At 42.2% G+C, this 19,029-nt stretch overlaps 1 protein-coding gene across 1 annotated transcript in view; it reads right to left on the bottom strand.

The window, feature by feature from the left end:
• Window positions 1-19,029, bottom strand: part of LOC104281004 (obscurin-like) — a gene marked incomplete at both ends in the record, with an annotated part of 56,446 nt that overhangs the window by 21,609 nt on the left and 15,808 nt on the right. Inside the window, 10 exons of the mRNA XM_009878848.1 lie at window positions 1,455-1,721; window positions 2,789-3,055; window positions 4,005-4,268; window positions 5,564-5,827; window positions 9,910-10,176; window positions 11,718-11,990; window positions 14,106-14,372; window positions 15,113-15,379; window positions 16,897-17,166; window positions 18,183-18,449. Coding sequence (XP_009877150.1) covers window positions 1,455-1,721; window positions 2,789-3,055; window positions 4,005-4,268; window positions 5,564-5,827; window positions 9,910-10,176; window positions 11,718-11,990; window positions 14,106-14,372; window positions 15,113-15,379; window positions 16,897-17,166; window positions 18,183-18,449 — 2,673 coding nt within the window. The remainder of the gene's footprint in view (window positions 1-1,454; window positions 1,722-2,788; window positions 3,056-4,004; window positions 4,269-5,563; window positions 5,828-9,909; window positions 10,177-11,717; window positions 11,991-14,105; window positions 14,373-15,112; window positions 15,380-16,896; window positions 17,167-18,182; window positions 18,450-19,029) is intronic.

The raw sequence follows: 19,029 nt of genomic DNA on the forward strand, positions 1-19,029 counted from the left end.
GCTGTGGATTGTCAGCTCAGCAACGGTGTCCTTCAGTCTCATTTTGTACTTCTCACTAGGCTTGAGGACCTTTTGCCCTTTCCTCCACTCCACCGGAGCGGGTTTAGTTAGCTCGCACTGCAGAACAGCTGTCTCGTTTTCTGTGGCTTCCATATGGACAAGTTCTTTTTTGAACAGTGCAGGCAAAGCTATGGGATGTAATATAAACAGAGAGGGTGTCACAACCATTAACCAGGCCTTGAGGAACTTAGGACTAGGTCCTCAGGCCAGTCCTTCACTATTACAGGGAAACAAATCACACAGTCTTGAAAACTGCATCTGTCAGTAAAATACTGAGGGATGAGTGCTGCCACCATGACCCGCTTCCAGTGTTGATTTACGCAGCATGCTCATCCCTTCCCACCTGATTCCAGTAGTCCTCTCTATCTATTTCAGTCTGAAGTCCTCTGTCTTGAACAATAATGATGTGATATTTGATTAAAAGCCATTGCCCCAGATGACAGCACTGTTAGCTGGAGACCTCTACCTTTCCTGACACCATAATTTATCTTTCTGGTTCTGAAAAACAATTAGTAACTTCAGATGCGCTTTTAAGACTTAATTTCTAAGGACATAATGGCTCTAATATCAGGAATACAGAGGGCTTTTTATAGCAGCATTCAGCAAGTTGCCTCGTGGTGTGATTGTGTGCCACCAAAGTAGAAAGGAAGAAACTTGCACAGAGAAGAAAGTTCCAGCTTGGAGGAGCTCCAGTCCCTCCAGCTGGGATAAGGAAGAGGAAGTAAAAACTTACAGAAAATCTGAGAGAAGAGAGTTTTGCCTCCACAGTTTTAACCTTGTCCTTAGAAGTATCTCATCTTTAAGATATATCTCAAATAAAAACCATTCATCTATTGAAACTGTATCAGAACTGCTTCTTCTGGAGGGGCAACCAAAGCTTGTTGCTATTCACAGTGACAGAGACAGGAACAAAATCTGTCTCACTACTCCCTACATGAGGATCTGTGGTTATTTTTTTTTATTTATTTTTTTTGGAAAGTATCAATTCCTTGGCAGAATACATCACAGTTCTGCAAAAGAGGAGGATTCATTCCTGGATGGGAAAACCTCTCACTGAGCTCAGCATTTTTAAAGAACTTGAAGGCAAGTTAAGCATTGAAATCCACTGACATCCTTGGGACACAAGGACAAAACCCTCTGAGAACAAGCTCTCTCCCGAAGGTCTGCTCACTCTTGGCCTTAGGTGCATTTTTCACTTTTGAGAAGTGAAGGCTAAGATGAGAAATTCTTACAACTCTGCTTTGCCAGAAAGCCATCAGTTTCAAACTAACAGACAGTGGAGGTGGCATTAAACACAGCCAGAAAACCTAGAAAATGCTGCAGAATCAAACCAGCAAATTAAGTGGGAAAGAAATCTCTCCGAGAAAGGGATCTCCTTGAGACACTGCTATTACCATGGACTGTCAAGACAGCCGAGGTCTTCTGATCTCCACACACACAGGTGTATTCTCCTGTGTCTTCTACCTCCAGATCTCGGATCAACAGCTCTGCAGCCGTATCTTCTTGTCTCATCCTGTACTTATCACTTGGTTTGAGTATCTTGTCCCCTTTTTTCCACTCCACCGGGACCCCAACCTTGCTCAGCTCGCAGTGTAGAGTGGCTGTTGCACCATCTGTGGCTTCTCTGTTCTTCAATCCTTCTTTGAAAAATGCAGGCAAAGCTGGAGGACAGCAATATGAGCAGTGAGATGCCATGTTCCAAAGAGTTAAAATTAAACATCGTTGATTAATTTTCCTTTTCCTTCTTATCTTGAACTGAATTATCAATCCAAGAACATAGATTCTCAATAGTTTCCATGAATCAGTATGAGGAAACAAATAACATCACCAGGAAACGATTCAATGCTTGCAGCAATCTATAGAGGCATTTAACATCTACTCAGAGTCATGAATCAATACAAACAGAAGTAGAAAACCCATTTTTTTTCCTCTGAAATGTCAAGCAAAAAGAGTAAACACTGATTTGAAATTTCTGGGAAAAAAATGGTTTTCTTATACAACTTTTGGAACCATAATGGGAGGATGTTTGCTATGTTTTCACATACTTAAACAAACAAAAAGACATAGTGCGTTAAAGAAAAAAATGAAACGCTGGAGTTTCATTCTAAATGTCAGTTTGAAATGAAATTGCTCATTTCAATACATGATGGGAAAACAACCATTTTCACCTGAACTGACATATCCTTTCAAACACGTCAGCTGCAGTAAAAATCAAAGCTCTCCCTGAGAATGGTCGTCCCTCAGAAGGTTTGGGTGTGCTTTAATAAAGGACAGTAACTGAACACAACAGCAGCTGGGCCATACATATAAAAGCACCTCCTTGTCTTAGGAAGGGAGTATGGGAATAAGATTCCAGGAATTAACCTAACCTTTGGGAATTTAATGACACCTTAAGATCCCTAAGTCACTAATAGCCTCTTGGTTGCAATCGATTTTGATCGGCTTCAGCCTAGCAGAGTCTAATAAAGGAAAAGGGAAAACAAAATGATGGACTTTAATTAATCAGTCTGAGTTGCCTATGTTTCTCTGAGCTTGCCCATTGATATCCCTCCTGTGCCAGGCACCCTGTCCCCACTGATGCTGATGGAAGCACTTTGTTGGCATCAGTGAGCTGTGGATAAGGGTCTGGCAGAAGGAAGGAGATGGAAGGATAACCAGGTGTCTGTCCAAATGAACGGAGAAATCAGGATAGTTACTTTTAATATGTGTCTTGGTTTGTTTATTTTACCATGTACTGTTAAAACTGCCATAGTCTGCTGGTCTCCACACACGCAGGAATAATTTCCAGCATCCGTCAGGTCTAGATTTTGGATTGTAAGCTCGGCAACGACACCTTCGCGTTTCATTTTGTATTTGTCACTTGATTTGAGGGTCTTGAATCCCTTCTTCCACTCCACGTTGGCAGCAGCCTTGTTCAGCTCACAGTGTAGTGAGACACTTTTACCTTCCGTGGCTTCTTCATCTGCCAGTTCTTTGGTGAAAAGAGCAGGAAGGACTGCAGAGCAAATGCAATATGGACACGGCATCAAAGCTGAGAAAGCCTGACCCATGACCTACTCATTCTCTTCCTCTACATCCCTGAACCTGGGTGTCACTGAAGCCACAACACCTTCTCCAGGATTTTGTTCCAATCTCTAACATTGGCAAAAAAGGTTTCAGTCTGATTTTTAATTTTTTGTCCTCATACTGTAGAACTTGCTTTAAAAGCAAGCCTATCTGTAGACCTAGTTGACAAGTCACCTATACTTTATACATCATAAAATCAAAGGGGTAAGATGAAAGGTCATAGCTTGATATGAGACCCAGAGCATTTTGTTTCCCTTGAGGAAAAAAAAACAACCAAAAACAATTCTACAGAAGTGCCTGATTCATGGCACTGTCTGTATTTTTATAAATAGAGCCCCTTAAAACAGAGCAGTTAGTTACAAACATGCTGTCAGCTTTCTGCTGAGGTAGAAGTGTATGCTAAGGAAGAGTTAAGCCAAAACTGGTAAAAAAGGGCTGGGAATAAGTAGGAGCATATAAGGGCCAGTTTTTACTATGATAGTCCTTGTGTAACATCATACATAGATGAAAACTTGCTCCTCTTAGCAGCAACAAGTGTAACAGCCAAGGTAACAAAAAGTAAATATTATTCCCACTTTCAGGTCAGTCCCTGTGGGAAAACTTATATGCAAGCAGCTCTATTGGACTGGGGAGATTGTGGTGAATTGGGGATCTCCACTTGTCATTGGAACATAGTAGCTAGGAAGACACATGGCACATCAAGAGGGCACCAGGTGAAAGGAGAAAGAGGGCAAAGGAAGGAAAACAGGATAGAAAAATTCATCAGCAGAGAGGAGGAAATAAAGTGTGCAGCGGGCAGATGAAACAGGAGGAAAAGAGGAAAAGATGTTGGAACTACGCAGGTTTACTTGGGACACATGCTGAGAATTTGTTTTTACCATTTACTGTCAAGGCAGCCGTAGTCTGTTGGTCTCCACACACACAGCTGTAATCACCAGCGTCTGCCAAATCCAAGTCCTGGATCACCAGCTCCGCAAAAGGACCTTCCTGCTCTATTTTGTATTTTTCACTTGCCTTGAGGATCTTATTCCCCTTTCTCCACTCGACAGGGGCTGATTTGCTCAGTTTACAGTGCAAAGTGACTGCCTGCCCCTCCATAGCTTCCTTGTTTGACATTTCTTCTTGGAAGAGGACAGGCAAGGCTGAAGGGTGCAATACCAACAGAGAAGGAATCAGCATGAGATCGAAATGAGCAGGACTCTGCTGTGAGTTACCGGACTGCACTGTATTCAGTTAACCAAAAATGCACTATGGCTAGGTGGATACAGTTGGAAAGAGGGATAAAACCTTCTAAAGCAGAGAGAAATAAATTAGAGAAAACAATATGCAACATAACTATGCTGTCTTAAAAAAAAAAAACAACAAAAAAAACCCCACCCCAAAACACAAAACCAAACCAAACCAAAAAAAAAAACCCACAAAACACAAGGGAATATTGTCTAATAGGGTGACTATTTGGCACCACAGGTCCCAGAACACAAACCTCTGAGAAATCACACTGACCAAGCTTTGGATGACCAGCAAATATTATCAAACATGCTAAATTTAGGGCTTAACGAGAAAACATGTGTAGAATGGTTACCATTCACTCTCAAAGCAGCTGTTGTCTTCTGGTCTCCACACACACAGGTGTAGTTCCCAGCATCCGTCAAGTCTAGGTCTTGGATTACGAGCTCAACAAAACGCCCTTCCCGTCTCATTTTGTATTTGCTGTTTGGCATCAGCATCTTCCCATCCTTCCTCCACTCGACCGAGTCCACTGCTCGGCTCAGCTCGCACTGCAGCGTGGCCGTCCCGCTCTCGGTGGCTTCCTCGTTCTTCAGCTCTTTTTTGAAGCGAATTGGCAACGCTGAGAGATGCAGAATGGAAAGGGATGGCAACTTGAGGTCCTGCCCAGATCGCTGGTCAGAGGCTGCATTACAATCTGTTGTATGACTACCTAAAGTTTACTCCAATACTCTTAATCATTAAATGCGTCCTGCATTGGTTTTTTGGGTGGTTTTTTTTTTTTTTGTAGCTGGCAAAAAATCAACCCTTTAGTAAAATGTACTGTGGGAATCAGAGTTAGGTGTGACCTTGATGGTGATCACGCATGTAAATGACAAACTCATACTCATCATTAAAGGTGATGAACCCTCCTTAACAGAAAATCTGAAGGAATCTTATATTTCCATATTAATTTAGGAAAAAAACAACGTGCATGTCAGCAACCTTCACTTGAGGAAAGGTGAGAAGACAACACAACACACACACACACAACATCGGGCACAATGAAAGCTGATCATGGACAGAGGTTGGGGAAAGGAGTGACACGTCAACAGGAAAAAGTGGAAGGATGAGAAAAGTAGAAGCAGGACATGAGGGAATGTACGGAGAGAAGGAGGAAAGAGATTGACAAAAACGTCCCAGAATTCCTGGGTTATTTCTGACTTTTTACCATTCACTGATAAGGCTGCTGTGGTTTTTTGGTTCCCTGCTACACAGGTATAGTCTCCAGCGTCCTTTGGGTCCAGATCGTGGATAAGCAGCTCAGCCACCGTGCCCTCCTGCCTCATCCTGTACTTGTTACTCGGACGGAGAAGGACGTGCCCCTTCCTCCACTCCACAGGGACCTCCCTGCTCAGCTGGCATCGCAGGCTGGCTGTCCCACCTTCCACAGCTTCCACACTCTTCAGCTCTTCTTTGATGAGTGCAGAGTTGGCTGAGGAATGAAGCATTCTCATTTTACTTTAGGAGCATCATTGCCAGCTGAGGACCTCATATGGGAGCTAAAGCCGTAACAGATTCTCTCGGCACAGCTGATAAGCTCCAACCTACCTGTAGTTCCAGAATTCCACTTGGATTTACAAGACGTCACCATGAGTTTGGGAGAAAATAAAATCAAAACAATCATTTCCCAATAATTAGAATATCAGGGTAATTACCCTTCTCCTGCCCAAACGCTGATGGTCAATGACTTGTGAAAAACTTGCTGAGAAAGTACAGAAGAGAATTGCAAAATCTCAGCTACAAAATGTGTAGCTGAGACCCTTCTTACCTTCCAGCTCAGAGCTCAGACAAGCTCTTCTGCTCAGAGCAGAAAGCAGAAAAGTTATTTCAGAGGCAAGAAAAGATATTTTGTTACCAGGTACGTGTGATTTCTACATTTTAGCATGAAGTTAGTATATCCTAGAAAACTGAGAACATAACGGGCCCAGCCAGAGCTGCCTTTTGTTTGTACCAATCTTTTCTTTTCCCCCTTGAATTCTCACTATAAATGTGCAGGAACTAGCAGGACCATGGCGAGAACAACAACAAATGGTCACAAGCAGGTGTCTTATTCCTACCATGGATTTTGACTTGGGCTGTGGTCTGTTGGTCTCCAGTGTCACAGGTGTATCTTCCCGCATCTTCTGGCTCTGCGTTATGAATCACCAGCTCTGCCACTGTCCCCTTCTGCTTCATTTCATACTTGGCACTTGCCTGGAGTGTAGCTTCTCCCTTCTTCCAGACCACGGTAGCATCAGCTTTTGTGAGCTCGCAGCGCAAGGAGACAGATTTCCCCTCCTCCAGTTCCGTGTTCTCCAGGCCTTGTTTAAAAAGGACAGGTACAGCTAGAACACAGAACCAGGGATTAGGATGTGCTCTCTTGACCTGCTGTACAACAAGCACCTCATGAGAGCTGTCACCTCTTAAAACCAGTCCTTCCCCAAGTGAGCAGAGCAGCCCGAGACCCTCCTTTGGCTGTGCAGCATCAAAGCGAGCCTGCCTGGGAGCAGGACGAAATCTCTCCTCCAGATGTTATCATCTCACTGTGGATTTCTAGGAGTACTGGGGAAGTTTCCGTCATCTCTAATAAGGACCTCTTTTGATTCTCCTGGGAATTCTCACCTCATGAATTCCCTTCTGCTGCCCTATATTTCTTCTGCTGTACTACAAAAGCTACTGTATTTGTTCAGGGGTGTTGGGGAGAACAGATGGCATCTGAGAGCCCTTAAAAAAGATGTTTGGGGGATTCTGGTGGTCTAAACATTAACCAGTTGGCCATCTGCATTTTGACAGAGTAGACTTATGCTTTCATGTTCTTGTGCTCCAGTGCTCCTGGTTTCCACGTCTAACCCCAGTCTTAGTCATGACCACAGAAAATAGCTGATAGCTCAGGAACTATGGTGCATAGGGTATAGAAAATAAAATTTCTGCACTTATTTTTTTGCCTGGTGGGAAGTTAAAGATTTAAAATTCCAGATGCATGACGTAAGATTCTGTGAATGTTAGATATATATACACGTGCTTACAAGTATGCAATATTACCTTTAAATGTTACTTCTGAATTTGTAGGTGGCACTGCCAGTAAGTGGTATGTGACTTCTTTTAAAGATCTGTTTAGCAATGGGTTAAGAAAGTGTGGCAAGGTATCTAACTCTGCCTACCTTTGACTTTCACCTGAGCAGTGGTCTTCAGTTCCCCAGCAGTGCAGGTATAGTCCCCAGCATCTACCGATTTGACGTCTCGAATAATGAGCTCTGCCACAGTGCCACGCTGCTTAAACTCGTACTTTTCACTGGCATAGAGAACAGTGTCTCCTTTCATCCACTTCACTGGGGTATCAGGTTTGCTGAGCTCACAGGTCAGCTTGACTTGTTTTCCTTCTTTAGCCTCTTCATTTCGCAGCTCTTGCTTGAAAAGAACCGGCATCTCTGAAAAAGAATATTGCAAATGTTTAAGGAAACACACAGATTGGAAACCGCTTTTCCCTTTTTGTTTCATACATCATTACTGAGGTGGAAAAATCCCAGGAATGGAAAAGCACTAGCGAACAGTAAACAGATTCTGACAAGTCACATCTGGCTGCACTCTACAGTAGCAAAAAAACCTCACATTTGAGACCATATGTTTCTCTTCCTTTTAACCACTGCCTGTACTATTGAAGACATTGCTACCATTGTCTTTATTAACATTAGTGGCAGATGCTGCACTGCTGTTAATGACACAAACAGCATGTTGCAGCATCGCAGATGGGTGGTCAGAGCCGGACCACTGGGACAAAATACATAAAACTACTGAGGTCAATTCGCACGTAACACGGAGGACACAGAGAAATAGCAAAGCGCTTTCTGTCATGACCAGAAGTATTGATTTCTCGTTATAAAAAGAAAATCCACAACATATTATTTATCAGACATGAATACAGACTTGAAACTAGCACAGAGCAAACACAGAGAAGAAAGCATAGCTGGACACGAAAGGGTCCCCTGTGGTGATTTCTGTGCAGGCTCTGTCACAGCCTGGGATTTGAGGCTTTAAGGTGAGCTACTGTAGAGAAGGCACTTATCAAGGACAAAAAAAACTCAAGTGAAGAGTTTTCCCCTCAGTTCATGAAAAAACTCTAATTTCTTCCTGGCTTCCGCAGTCTTATGGTTAGATAAGTCAGCTACTGCTCCACGATGCAGTTGTACTGTGGCTATTTAAAAACAAGAGGCTGTTCTTCTGTTCTCCTTTTACTTGTAGTTTGGGAAACTCAGTGTCATATACTGATTTTTTAATTATTATTATTATTATTCTGCTCTTTTTGCATTCTGCTCTTCTGATGTGACCCTAATAGCTGAAGGAAAGCTACAACAGTGTGATGGGTTGTAGGCATCCTTAAGACTTGACTCCTTCACATCTACCAGGGATCTGAATCCATGTGTCCAAATCCCACATCCATCCACACCTTTCTCTGTGAAGGGAAAAATGGGGCTCTTGTGTAACACCATGAATCCTTTTTTTTTTCCTAACAGAAAATTGGTCTTCATCACAGGTGAGATCCGGGTCTTACTGAAGGCAACACAGATCTTTTTTTGTGTGTGTAATGAGTATTAGGAAAATATTCTAGTGCTACAGAAAGATGTAGAAAATTGGGTCCATTAACCATAAACTCTCTTCTTCATTACACTGCCAAGGTCTTCTCTTCCGTTGCAGAGCAGATCTCAGCCTTAAGTTGGCACGTTTCTTGTGTTCTAGATAAATACCGTGAGCAGCTTGCCTTCCTCCTTCGGGCTCTGAGGTTCAGGTTGACTATTCCAACAACCCAAATGCTTTTTGTTCGCTCTGACTTCTCTAACCCAGGTCCCATCAATGACCCCTCTGGACCTGCTCAGACCTGCCCAAGTGAATGAGCGATTTCTGTCACAGAAATTCAGCTCCTCCTCATCCTCAGGTGATTATAACACGTGTAGTAAATAAACATGGTTCTGAGATGGCTCAGACGAATGCCTACTTAACATATTTGGTGCTTATCCAATGTGCTCAGGGAGGTATGCTCATGGATCTAACAAGGCAACATTTACTTCAGCCCAGATACCAATCCTGTAGATAGCACCTCCTGCCTGATCACAATTCTGGGGTGCTTTACTCAAGAAATTTGGCTGCCTAAAGCAATTACCCAGACAAACGTGGGTGTGTGAACTCCATCCTTAGAGCCATCAGTGGAGACAGTTCCGGAAGTGAATCATCCTTTCTCTGGATTATGTCTCAGGCTGGGTGAACCTCATACAGAGATGGCCACTGTCCTCTACTGACTCATTGCTCTCTAGAGGGCTTTGGCCTCTAGAGAGGCCTAAGCAGACCCAAAGATGAAGAATTGTCCTTTGTCACATTCTGTCACCTCGCTGGGTGCTGCCCTGGATGGTTTGATGAGAACCTCACCTAACTGTGGTGCAGCTTCACAGTATAGGTTCATATTTTCATCATTTCAATTTATTACTCTGACCTCTGTGTTAAATGACAAGTTAGGACCCAAACCATCACTCCAAAAGTTCTTACCCTTGACAGTAATAACAGCACTACTTTTAGCTGCTCCAGCCTCACACTCATATCTCCCACTGTCTCTTTCATCTGCCCTGTGAATGACAAGCTTGGCTTCAAATCCCGACCGGCTGATGTTATACTTGGAAGAATTCCTAAGGCTCTTCCCATCTTTGCACCACTTTACGGGGCTGTCTGACTTGGAGGTTTCACAGTGAAGGAACACATCCTCTCCCTCAGTGACTTCAGTATCAACCAGCTCCTCTGTGAAGATGCAGGGCTTCTCTAGAATCACATAAAAACCATCTGAGATGTTTCAGAAGAGGTGTGGATTTTCAGATCACAAGTAATCTGTGAGATTTACATGTAAGATTACTTGTATCAAAACTACAGGTCAAGGTTAGTAACAAATAATTTGATGTTCACAACCATATTGAGGCCTTGAGTAACCTGGTCCAGTTGAGAGGTGTCCCTGCCCATGGCGGGGAGGTTGGATTAGATGATCTCTAAGGTCCCTTCCAGCCTAGGCCATCCTGTGATTCTATGATAGGATTCTAAGACTACAAAGCCTACAGGAAGGAACCAGTCATGCCATAACATGTTTAGCAGATACCTTATGCCATTTGGAATAAACTGAGAGGACAACGTCCCAGTTAAAGAACAGAAATAAGATCTCTCTCACATCTTGCCAAACAGGAACAATATGGGGCCACGATTTTCCTAAGCACATTTCCATATGAGCTGATGGGTTTGAATCTTCTAACTGAACGTGGAAAAGTTAATTTTGTATGAAGCGAGGTGCAATACAGGTTTCTTAATACCTAGAGCTGGTGTCACTTCATGAATCTTCTAAAGCCAGGCAGATAGCTCCGATGGGTCATGTAGATGTCTCTGGATGTGTTTGTATTTCTACACAGCTTATAGAAGTAGCCTAAGCTAGATATCAACAGCTAAATTGGCCAGGGTAGAGCTTATCCCCTCCCTAACTTAACGCTTTTTAACTTGTGAAAAAATCGATAAAACAGGAGACTAAAACCATCACATATTTACATCAACAAAAAGAGTCAAAAGTTTACAAATAAGACCTGTCATTTGGCTTCAGAAATAAATCTGTTTGCATTTCAGTAGCATAGCAAGACCTGAGTGAATTTTCAAGTTTTTTAAAAAACATTTTTTGGCAAGAATAGTGGTGATTCTGGAAAGAATGAAAATATGACTCAGTGGAGACTGTGTTTTTTTACATCTCTGGATAATAAGAAATATTTATGTTTCCAGTAAGAAAACACGTCTCTGATCATGTAGTCTTGGGTTGTCCGGCATTCACTTTATTCCCTTGCTACAGAAGTTGAGTAACGTGGCAGTTTTAACTTAGTTTAAGTTTTCCAGATAAAACAATTAATTGTCAATAACAAATAGCAGAGAACAAATGTTATGCTGCCTTTCAAACAACGAAAACGAAATAAAAAAAAAATCTATTGGTTGCACTTCCCGCCCCCCCATTGAACTAATTGATTTTTTCTGATTTGTCATCATGCTGATCAGCTTGGCTCAAGGAAAACTGGACAGGACATCCAATGTACCATCAGTACAGTATAACATTCCCATCTAAGCTCCTATAACCACTCTGAGAATCAGCCAACACTAAAAAGTGTTCACTCCCCAGCCCTAGCTTCATTACATCAGTAATGCTATCCTTGACCACACACAGTTATAGATATGACAGGGCTAAATTTGTAGCATTTTAGTTCTTTTTTAACCTACTCACATTAACCCATACTTATTTCTACGCGTTCTTTCCTCTCCTGCAGTTTCAATGATTGAATTACCTTTAACAACCAAATTGGCAGATGCTTTCTTATCACCAGCTTCAAATGTAATGACCCCCGAGTCCTTCAGTGAGAGTTTTTTCAACGTTAGCAAGTGATATCCACCAGGCTGGGACTGGATCTCATTAAGTTCATTGGTATGGAGTGGGGTTTTATCCAAAAACCACTGCACTTTGCTATAGTCTACAGGAGAGATTCTGCATTTGAACATGGCAGATTCTCCTTCTAATACAGTGACATCTTCCAGGTCTTCTGTTATTAGCACTTTCTGGCCTGAAAGGAACATAGATACATCAATTACTGGAATCTTCATTTTCTAACACGAAAATCGAAATGGAAAATGCCAAGATCTCCCACATGAGCATTACAAGAAAGAAGTACGTTCATGATACAGAAGACTGAAGCACAGTTCCCATGTTAGTGCAACACAAAAGCCATTCACAGGAAGACAATATAGACAAGACACACACCAAATTACAATGATCACAACTTCAAAGCACCGGAACATAAAGAACAGAACAAGTAGCCAGTACAACCTAAATCCAGTGTTATAAAGTTTCCCTTCATGGAACTACCTGAAAAGGCTGAAAGGATGGGACTCTGACAGCATCACTGGGCTCTAGATATCACTAAGCAGATGATCCCTCCAGGATAAACCCTTTCATTTTTCTAAAGCAAATATAACTCATTTTCTGTGGGATAGGAGCACTCAGTCCCCACCTTCTTGGAGTGTAGTGCAATCTTAAACACAGTGGGAAGGGAGCAGAGTGTCTGACTGCAACTTTCATAAAAGAAACAAACCAACAGCCCTTTCAAGGGCAACAGACAGACAGAGAGACAGACAGCCCTTAAGTATAAATACATAAAATCGGGTTACCAATGTATACAAAGACATATCTGATGTTGCTCCTGCTTACAGAACCAGTGTGGAGAATTTTTACCTTTAGCTTTGTAACAGTAAAGTATTTTTTCACTTAGAAAAATTGATGTTAGAAACCGCAGAGTGAATTCAGGTAGCTCAGATCCTGAGTGGATTAAGCACACTTCGCTTCTCAAGGCTGCTCTAGCACATGATCAGAGTATAGTTTTACCCCCTAGTCTTTAATAACTTACTATAATAATTAATAAGTGGTCATGACCACTTCATCTCCATGTGCTTAGTCTTTAGTGTTCCTCCTGTTTTGGTCATTGTTTCATCAATTTCAGTGGAAGGGTTTTGCCTAGTCGGGGCTCCAGTGAGGAACAGTCAGACCTCAGTCCTTCCCTTTAGGCACTGTCCTGCTACTGGCATTGGCCACAGATCATTTACTGCCTGTAGCATCAAATAAAAGCTGCTGGCTTGTATTCTTCAGCCGGAGATTGGGTTGCACCCCTCCAGTTTTGGGCTCCCCAGTTCCAGAGAGACAGGGACCTACTGGAGAGAGTCCAAGGGAGAGCTACGAGGGGGATCAAGGGACTTGCACATCTCTCCTACGAAGAGACTGAGAGACTTGGGCCTCCTTGAAAGGAGACGGTTGAGAGGGGATTTATTAACATATAGAAATATCTGAGGGGTGGGTGTCAAGAGGAAAAGGAAAATCTCTTTTCAGTGGTGCCCAGCAATAGAACAAGGAATAATGGGTTTAAATTAGAACATAGGAAGTTCCGCCTCAACATGAGGAGAAACTACTTTCTTGTGCGGGTGCTGGAGCCCTGGCCCAGGCTGCCCAGAGAGGGTGTGGAGTCTCCTGCTCTGGAGACTTTCAAACCCTGTCTGGACACGTTCCTGTGTGGCTGCTCCGGGTGACCCTGCTCTGGCAGGGAGGTTGTACTGGGTGATCTCTAGAGATCCCTTCCAACCCCCAACATTCTGTGATTCTATGATTAATAGACCACTCATTCACCCATCCCCTCTTCGAAACCACCACTGGAAAGAAGCATCAAAGGGCACAGAGGAAACCCTGGAGGCAGAATAATTTCTTCCCTATGTAACTCAGAGTCCCTATCAAGCACTTCAAATCATACCCATTCTATGTTCCTACAGAAACACCAGCCTCTCCTCCCATTGGCCTTTTGGGCTTTAAACCCTACCCAAAGTACTCCCAGGTGTAATTGCTTCAAATTGTTCTGCATGTGCAGCTCCATATTGCTGTATTTTTATCCACATGCCCTGTGCCGTGTATATAAGTCATAGAATCATAGAATCATAGAACAATTAAGGTTGGAAAAGACCCTTGGGATCATCGAGTCCAATCATTAACCCTACACTACAAGTTCACCCCTAAACCATATCACGAGTGAGACAGAGCCAGAACTCAGTGGACACAGTCTGAGAAATAGATCTGCCTACACATAAAATGCTTCTTGTTGGAGAAGGGGGATGTACAAGCACATTCCTGTCATGCATACCTTGCACAACGAGCTTGGCTCTGGACTGGGCATCACCAATGTCGCAGCTGTAAGTGTCACTGTCACTTTTCTCCAAGTTATTTATGGTCAGCTGGAGGACTTGTCCTTTCTGTGTGATCTCATATTTCCTGCTAGCTCTGAGTTCAGCTATGCCTTTCCTCCAGACCACAGAGGATGCAGCTTTCTCACTCTGGCACACAAAGACTGCAGTTCCACTTTCATCGACTTTCAGATCTGAAAGTTCCTTGATGAAATAATTAGGTTTCTCTGAAAGGGGAATAAAAAAAAAGAAAAAAAATGACGAAAAGAGAGACAGAGACAGATTTGTTACCAGACAAGTTCTAGGCATACTTTAGTTTTGAATCCTTTCTGCCCATACTTGTAGAATCACAGAGTATAAAATCGTAGAATGATTTATGTTGAAAAAGACCTTTAAGATCCTGAAGTCCAACTGTTAACATAACACTGCCAAGCCCACCACTAAACCATGTCCTTGAGGATCTCATCTACACACCTTCTAAATACCTCCAGGGATGGTGTGTCCATTACTTCCCTGGGCAGCCTGTTCCAGTTCTTGCCAACCCTTTCAGTGAAGAGATTTTCCCTAATATCCAATCTAAAACTCCCTTGGTGCAACCTGAGAGTATTTCCTCTAATCCTATCAAACAGAATAGATCTGAGACAATCACCAGGTCCACCCCCTGTCACAAGACATAGCAGGTAAAATATTTCCAAGAAAATTTAATGCCATTGTATGAGTGCTGATGAGGACTCATTTTGCAGACCTGTACAGTTTTGATGGCCCAGATCAAAAAAAGTTTAATTCAAATCGCCAGTTTTGATTGCCAGTACCTACAAGGTATATTTTCAGATTTTTTTTATAAGCTTTTAATCCAAATCTTGTTTGAAAATGTTGATCTTGTTTAGGGAGACAGAAAAGAAGAACATCTCCCATGGGTTGCAAATATTTACCCCAACTTCTGTACCCTATGCATGTTTCAACTGACCTTGCACTGTGATCCTGGCTTTCGTTTTGGAGACCTCAGTCTCACAGGTATACTCCCCACTGTCCTTGACCGTGGAGTCATGGATGATTAGAATGGCCCGTGTTCCCTCTTGGCGTAAATCGTATTTCTGGCTTTTTCGGATCGCTTTGCCATCCTTGCACCACCTAATGCTCACATCAGGTTTTGACAATTCACAGCTCAGGCTGATGTCCTGCCCCGCTGCTGAGGTTTTATCCTCCAGATGTTTTATAACCTCTGTAGGTTTTTCTGAAGAGGGGAAAAAATAAATAAGAAGGGGGAGAGTTAGAATAAAAATAATGATCACTATATGGTTGGGATTTTTGGAGTTCAAATATGCAGCAAGTTTTCACATTCCTCATGAATGATTCAGATTATGTTAGGGAAGGCGTGGGAAAAATAGTCTTGCCTATAAATTAATTATAGTTATGGGCTCTCAGTGAATATGAATGATTGCATACAGGAACTGAGGACTTGCCCTGATGGCATCTAATTCAGGGGATGTTATTTTATCATCACTGAAGCTATTGTAGGTATGCACTTATGATAGCATCTGTCTCACTAAATACTAATGAGATATCACTGTATCTCAGTGAGATTTTTAGATATATAGATCTAGATATATAGAAATAGCTCACTATAAATCATCTCTATCAGTACAGCTGTAGAGATGTGATATGTAGCAGAGATACTCACTCCAGAGCTACCGTACAGCCAACAGTGATGCGTTAATTATAGACACTGGGCTTCAAGGAACCATTATTTTGTCCTAAATCATAGACTCATAGAATGTGTTGGGCTGGAAGGGACTTTTAAAGGTCATCTAGTCTAAGCCCCTGCAGTTGTCACTGAAAGAAGCAATTACAAAGAAAGAAATCTCTAAACCAAATGATAGTTTAGAAAGCTGACATTGGTTTATTAGCAGAGTTGGCCAAGTTTAGATGCTAGATGAAACTAGCATCCTGCATCAAAAAACTGCAACATATTTATTTTCTAACTTATTCATTATTGGTTAAGTGTATTAAAATTAGCTTCGCCTCTCAAGTAAATCAACATGCATGCTCCTTGCAGCTGTGGGGGGCGAGTTTTTGGCTCTCTCAGTTGAGTCAGTGGTCAAGATCTCCCACTGCCACATTTAATTTTGGTTCACTTTCAGCCATAAACAATTTTTGGTGTTTTGGTACCTCGTAATCTGCATAACAAGGGTTTTGATCAGAAAAATCCCTGCTTAGGTCTGGTTCCACACACCCCCAAGGACAAATAGCTCATTAAAACTTTCTAAACAACAGTCTTCTAGGTACACAATCTCTCACTATCTTTTCTACTAACTGGATGGAAAATTTGTCACCTTTTCCCACCCTTGAAGCAGCATTCTTCGAAAGACTGATGTACCACTATTAAGGCAGGAAAAACTGTTCTGCCGTCCTTATGGTAACACGATGATTGTGGGTGGTGAACTAAGTCTGAGAACTAACTCCCTATTTCTCCTCTCTCCACTGAGTGTTCAGAAAGCTTTAAGTGATTATCTCAGATGCACACGGTCTGGGTAGTCACTGTCTGTACAATCACACTGCACAGGGTATTGTGCAATTCACAAATACGTCTATGAAGTTTCAGCCTTTCACTTGCTTTTAAGGAAAAATCTTGGTGCTTCAAGGCTGCTCTTCAATTTGATCAGCACAAGAGTTTGCCTTCATGGTTTGCAGACACACATTATGAAAAGGTATCCAAGAAATCAAATCCCAGAACATTTCTGATCCTGTTACCTTTTACAACCAGAGAAGCCTTGGAAGTTAGACCACGGGCAGTGAAAATGACTTCTCCAGCATCATCAAGAATCGCGTTTTTGATATTGAGCGTGTATTTCCGACCCGTATTAGAGGTTTTAAATCGGCCACCGCTTTCCACTTTGCTCCCATTCAGCGTCCAGCTGAAGTAATCAATGCTTTCATGAGATAAAATGCACTCAAAAGTGCAATCTTCTCCCTCTTGGATTTCAGTATTCTTCAGCCGTTTGGTGATACCTATGTTCAGTTCTGGAAGGCAAAATGTAGGTTAATAGAAGAAGAAAAGACTTTTATGATTAACATGAGTAGTAATATCAACATTTTTAGCTCATCAGACTGGTTTATCTACTGGACTGGCAGGACATCACTTCTTTCCTTGCAGATGTATTTGGCATGGGAAGTTCTATGATTCTATGACTTCTCAGGCATTACCCTCTCAGAATCACCATGAAGATATAGAAAAAAGGGACACATGAATCCTCTGGCTTTTCTTTGGAGGGACTGTATGAAGAGGGACAGCTCACTCGATGGACAAGAGTCAAGATTCAAAGAGCTAGAGGGGACAAATGCTGTCAGACAGGATGCCACTGATGTGTGGTGTGACGTTCTTCTTGCTGATATGAGAAGTGGGATGTCTGTACTTATGAACTTGTTATCGTACTACCCCACCTCATGTGCAAATCAAATTCAAAATGTATCTTGATATGAGAAGTGGGATGTCTGTACTTGTGAACTTGTTATCGTACTACCCAACCTCATGTGCAAATCAAATTCAAAATGTATCTCATTATCAATATGAGTTTCTTTTTTTTTTCTCTTTCCTCTAATCAGCTACAACGATTAGAGAACAGGCTGAACTGTTGGGTCCTTCGGTAAACAATGTTGTCCTATTTTTGTGTTCCCACAACTGACTCTGAATTAATAGCTGAAACACAATCTGCCTGGATTTTTGTTTGATCTTTAACGTTTTTTGGGGGAGCGGTGGCAGTTTGTTCTCTCAAAATTATTTGCTCTTCTGAGAGGATTTCTGTGCCTTAGGGATGTTCAGAAAGGAAACACTGTCACTACGTTCTTGACACGTGATTGCTGATGAAACACCAGATATACATCAAAGTATACACCAGATATACATCAAAGAGTAACAGGAATTGTTCAGACATCACTGTGTCATGTGAGGCTTATGGAGGAGTAGGTGTGAAACCAAGTGACCAAGGCCACCCATATTTGCAGCACCCTTTGACTGGTCATAATCTACAAATACTTACCCTGAACATTGACTTTTGACTTGGCAACATCAGTGCCAATATCACAAGTGTATAAACCTGCATCTGTCTTTTCAAGGTCATGGATAAGGAGGCACAGGGTCTTCCCAGATTGTATCTGCTCATACTTGTTGCCAGAAGTGAGCTTCACACCATCCTTTTTCCAAACAGGATTGACCTTCTCTTTGGAGACTTCACATTCCAGTTTAACCACCCCTCGCTCCTCACCAAAAACATCGTCCAAGGACTTCATGAAGACAGAAGGCTTCTCTGAAGGTTAATGGGCAAAACGGAAGACAATCACGATATTTAAGTAGAGACATTTTTTGTTGTTGCCACATATTTAAAAGGAGCTTAAGTAAACCCTTGGCAATGCTGCCAGTACCAATGCAGAACCTAAAACAGTCTCAAACCTCATGAGTGGAATGAGTTTTAGGGAAATCAGAATTTATTAATGGTAGGATGCAATGACAGGAGTGATACACAGTGCTATAATCGTGGCCTTTCTTAGGACTGTGCACCTATGAGGCTGAAAAGACTCATTTTTCTCTGTGTTGAAGCATCTGCCAAGCACAAAAATCCCACCACAGGGAATGGGGCTTGGACAGGCAGGTAGGGGCCTGGATAAGGCTGGAGGGACAGTGTCACACTTCTATGGAAGAGCTATTCAACAAGATAAACCGGGTTTAAGGAAGCCCTTGTCTGCATTGTGGAGGAGCAGAAAATGTTCTCCAGGGCACCTCTGCGCTTTGCTTTATTGATTCCCTTTATCTAATTTAAAATATTTTTGAAGCTGAAGCTATTTATACAGGGAAAGTCTTTGACCAGATATAAAAAAAGGAAGATAAAC

This window comes from Apaloderma vittatum, unplaced genomic scaffold (assembly GCF_000703405.1).
Source record: "Apaloderma vittatum isolate BGI_N311 unplaced genomic scaffold, ASM70340v1 scaffold7491, whole genome shotgun sequence".
Classification (NCBI taxonomy): Eukaryota; Metazoa; Chordata; class Aves; order Trogoniformes; family Trogonidae; genus Apaloderma; species Apaloderma vittatum.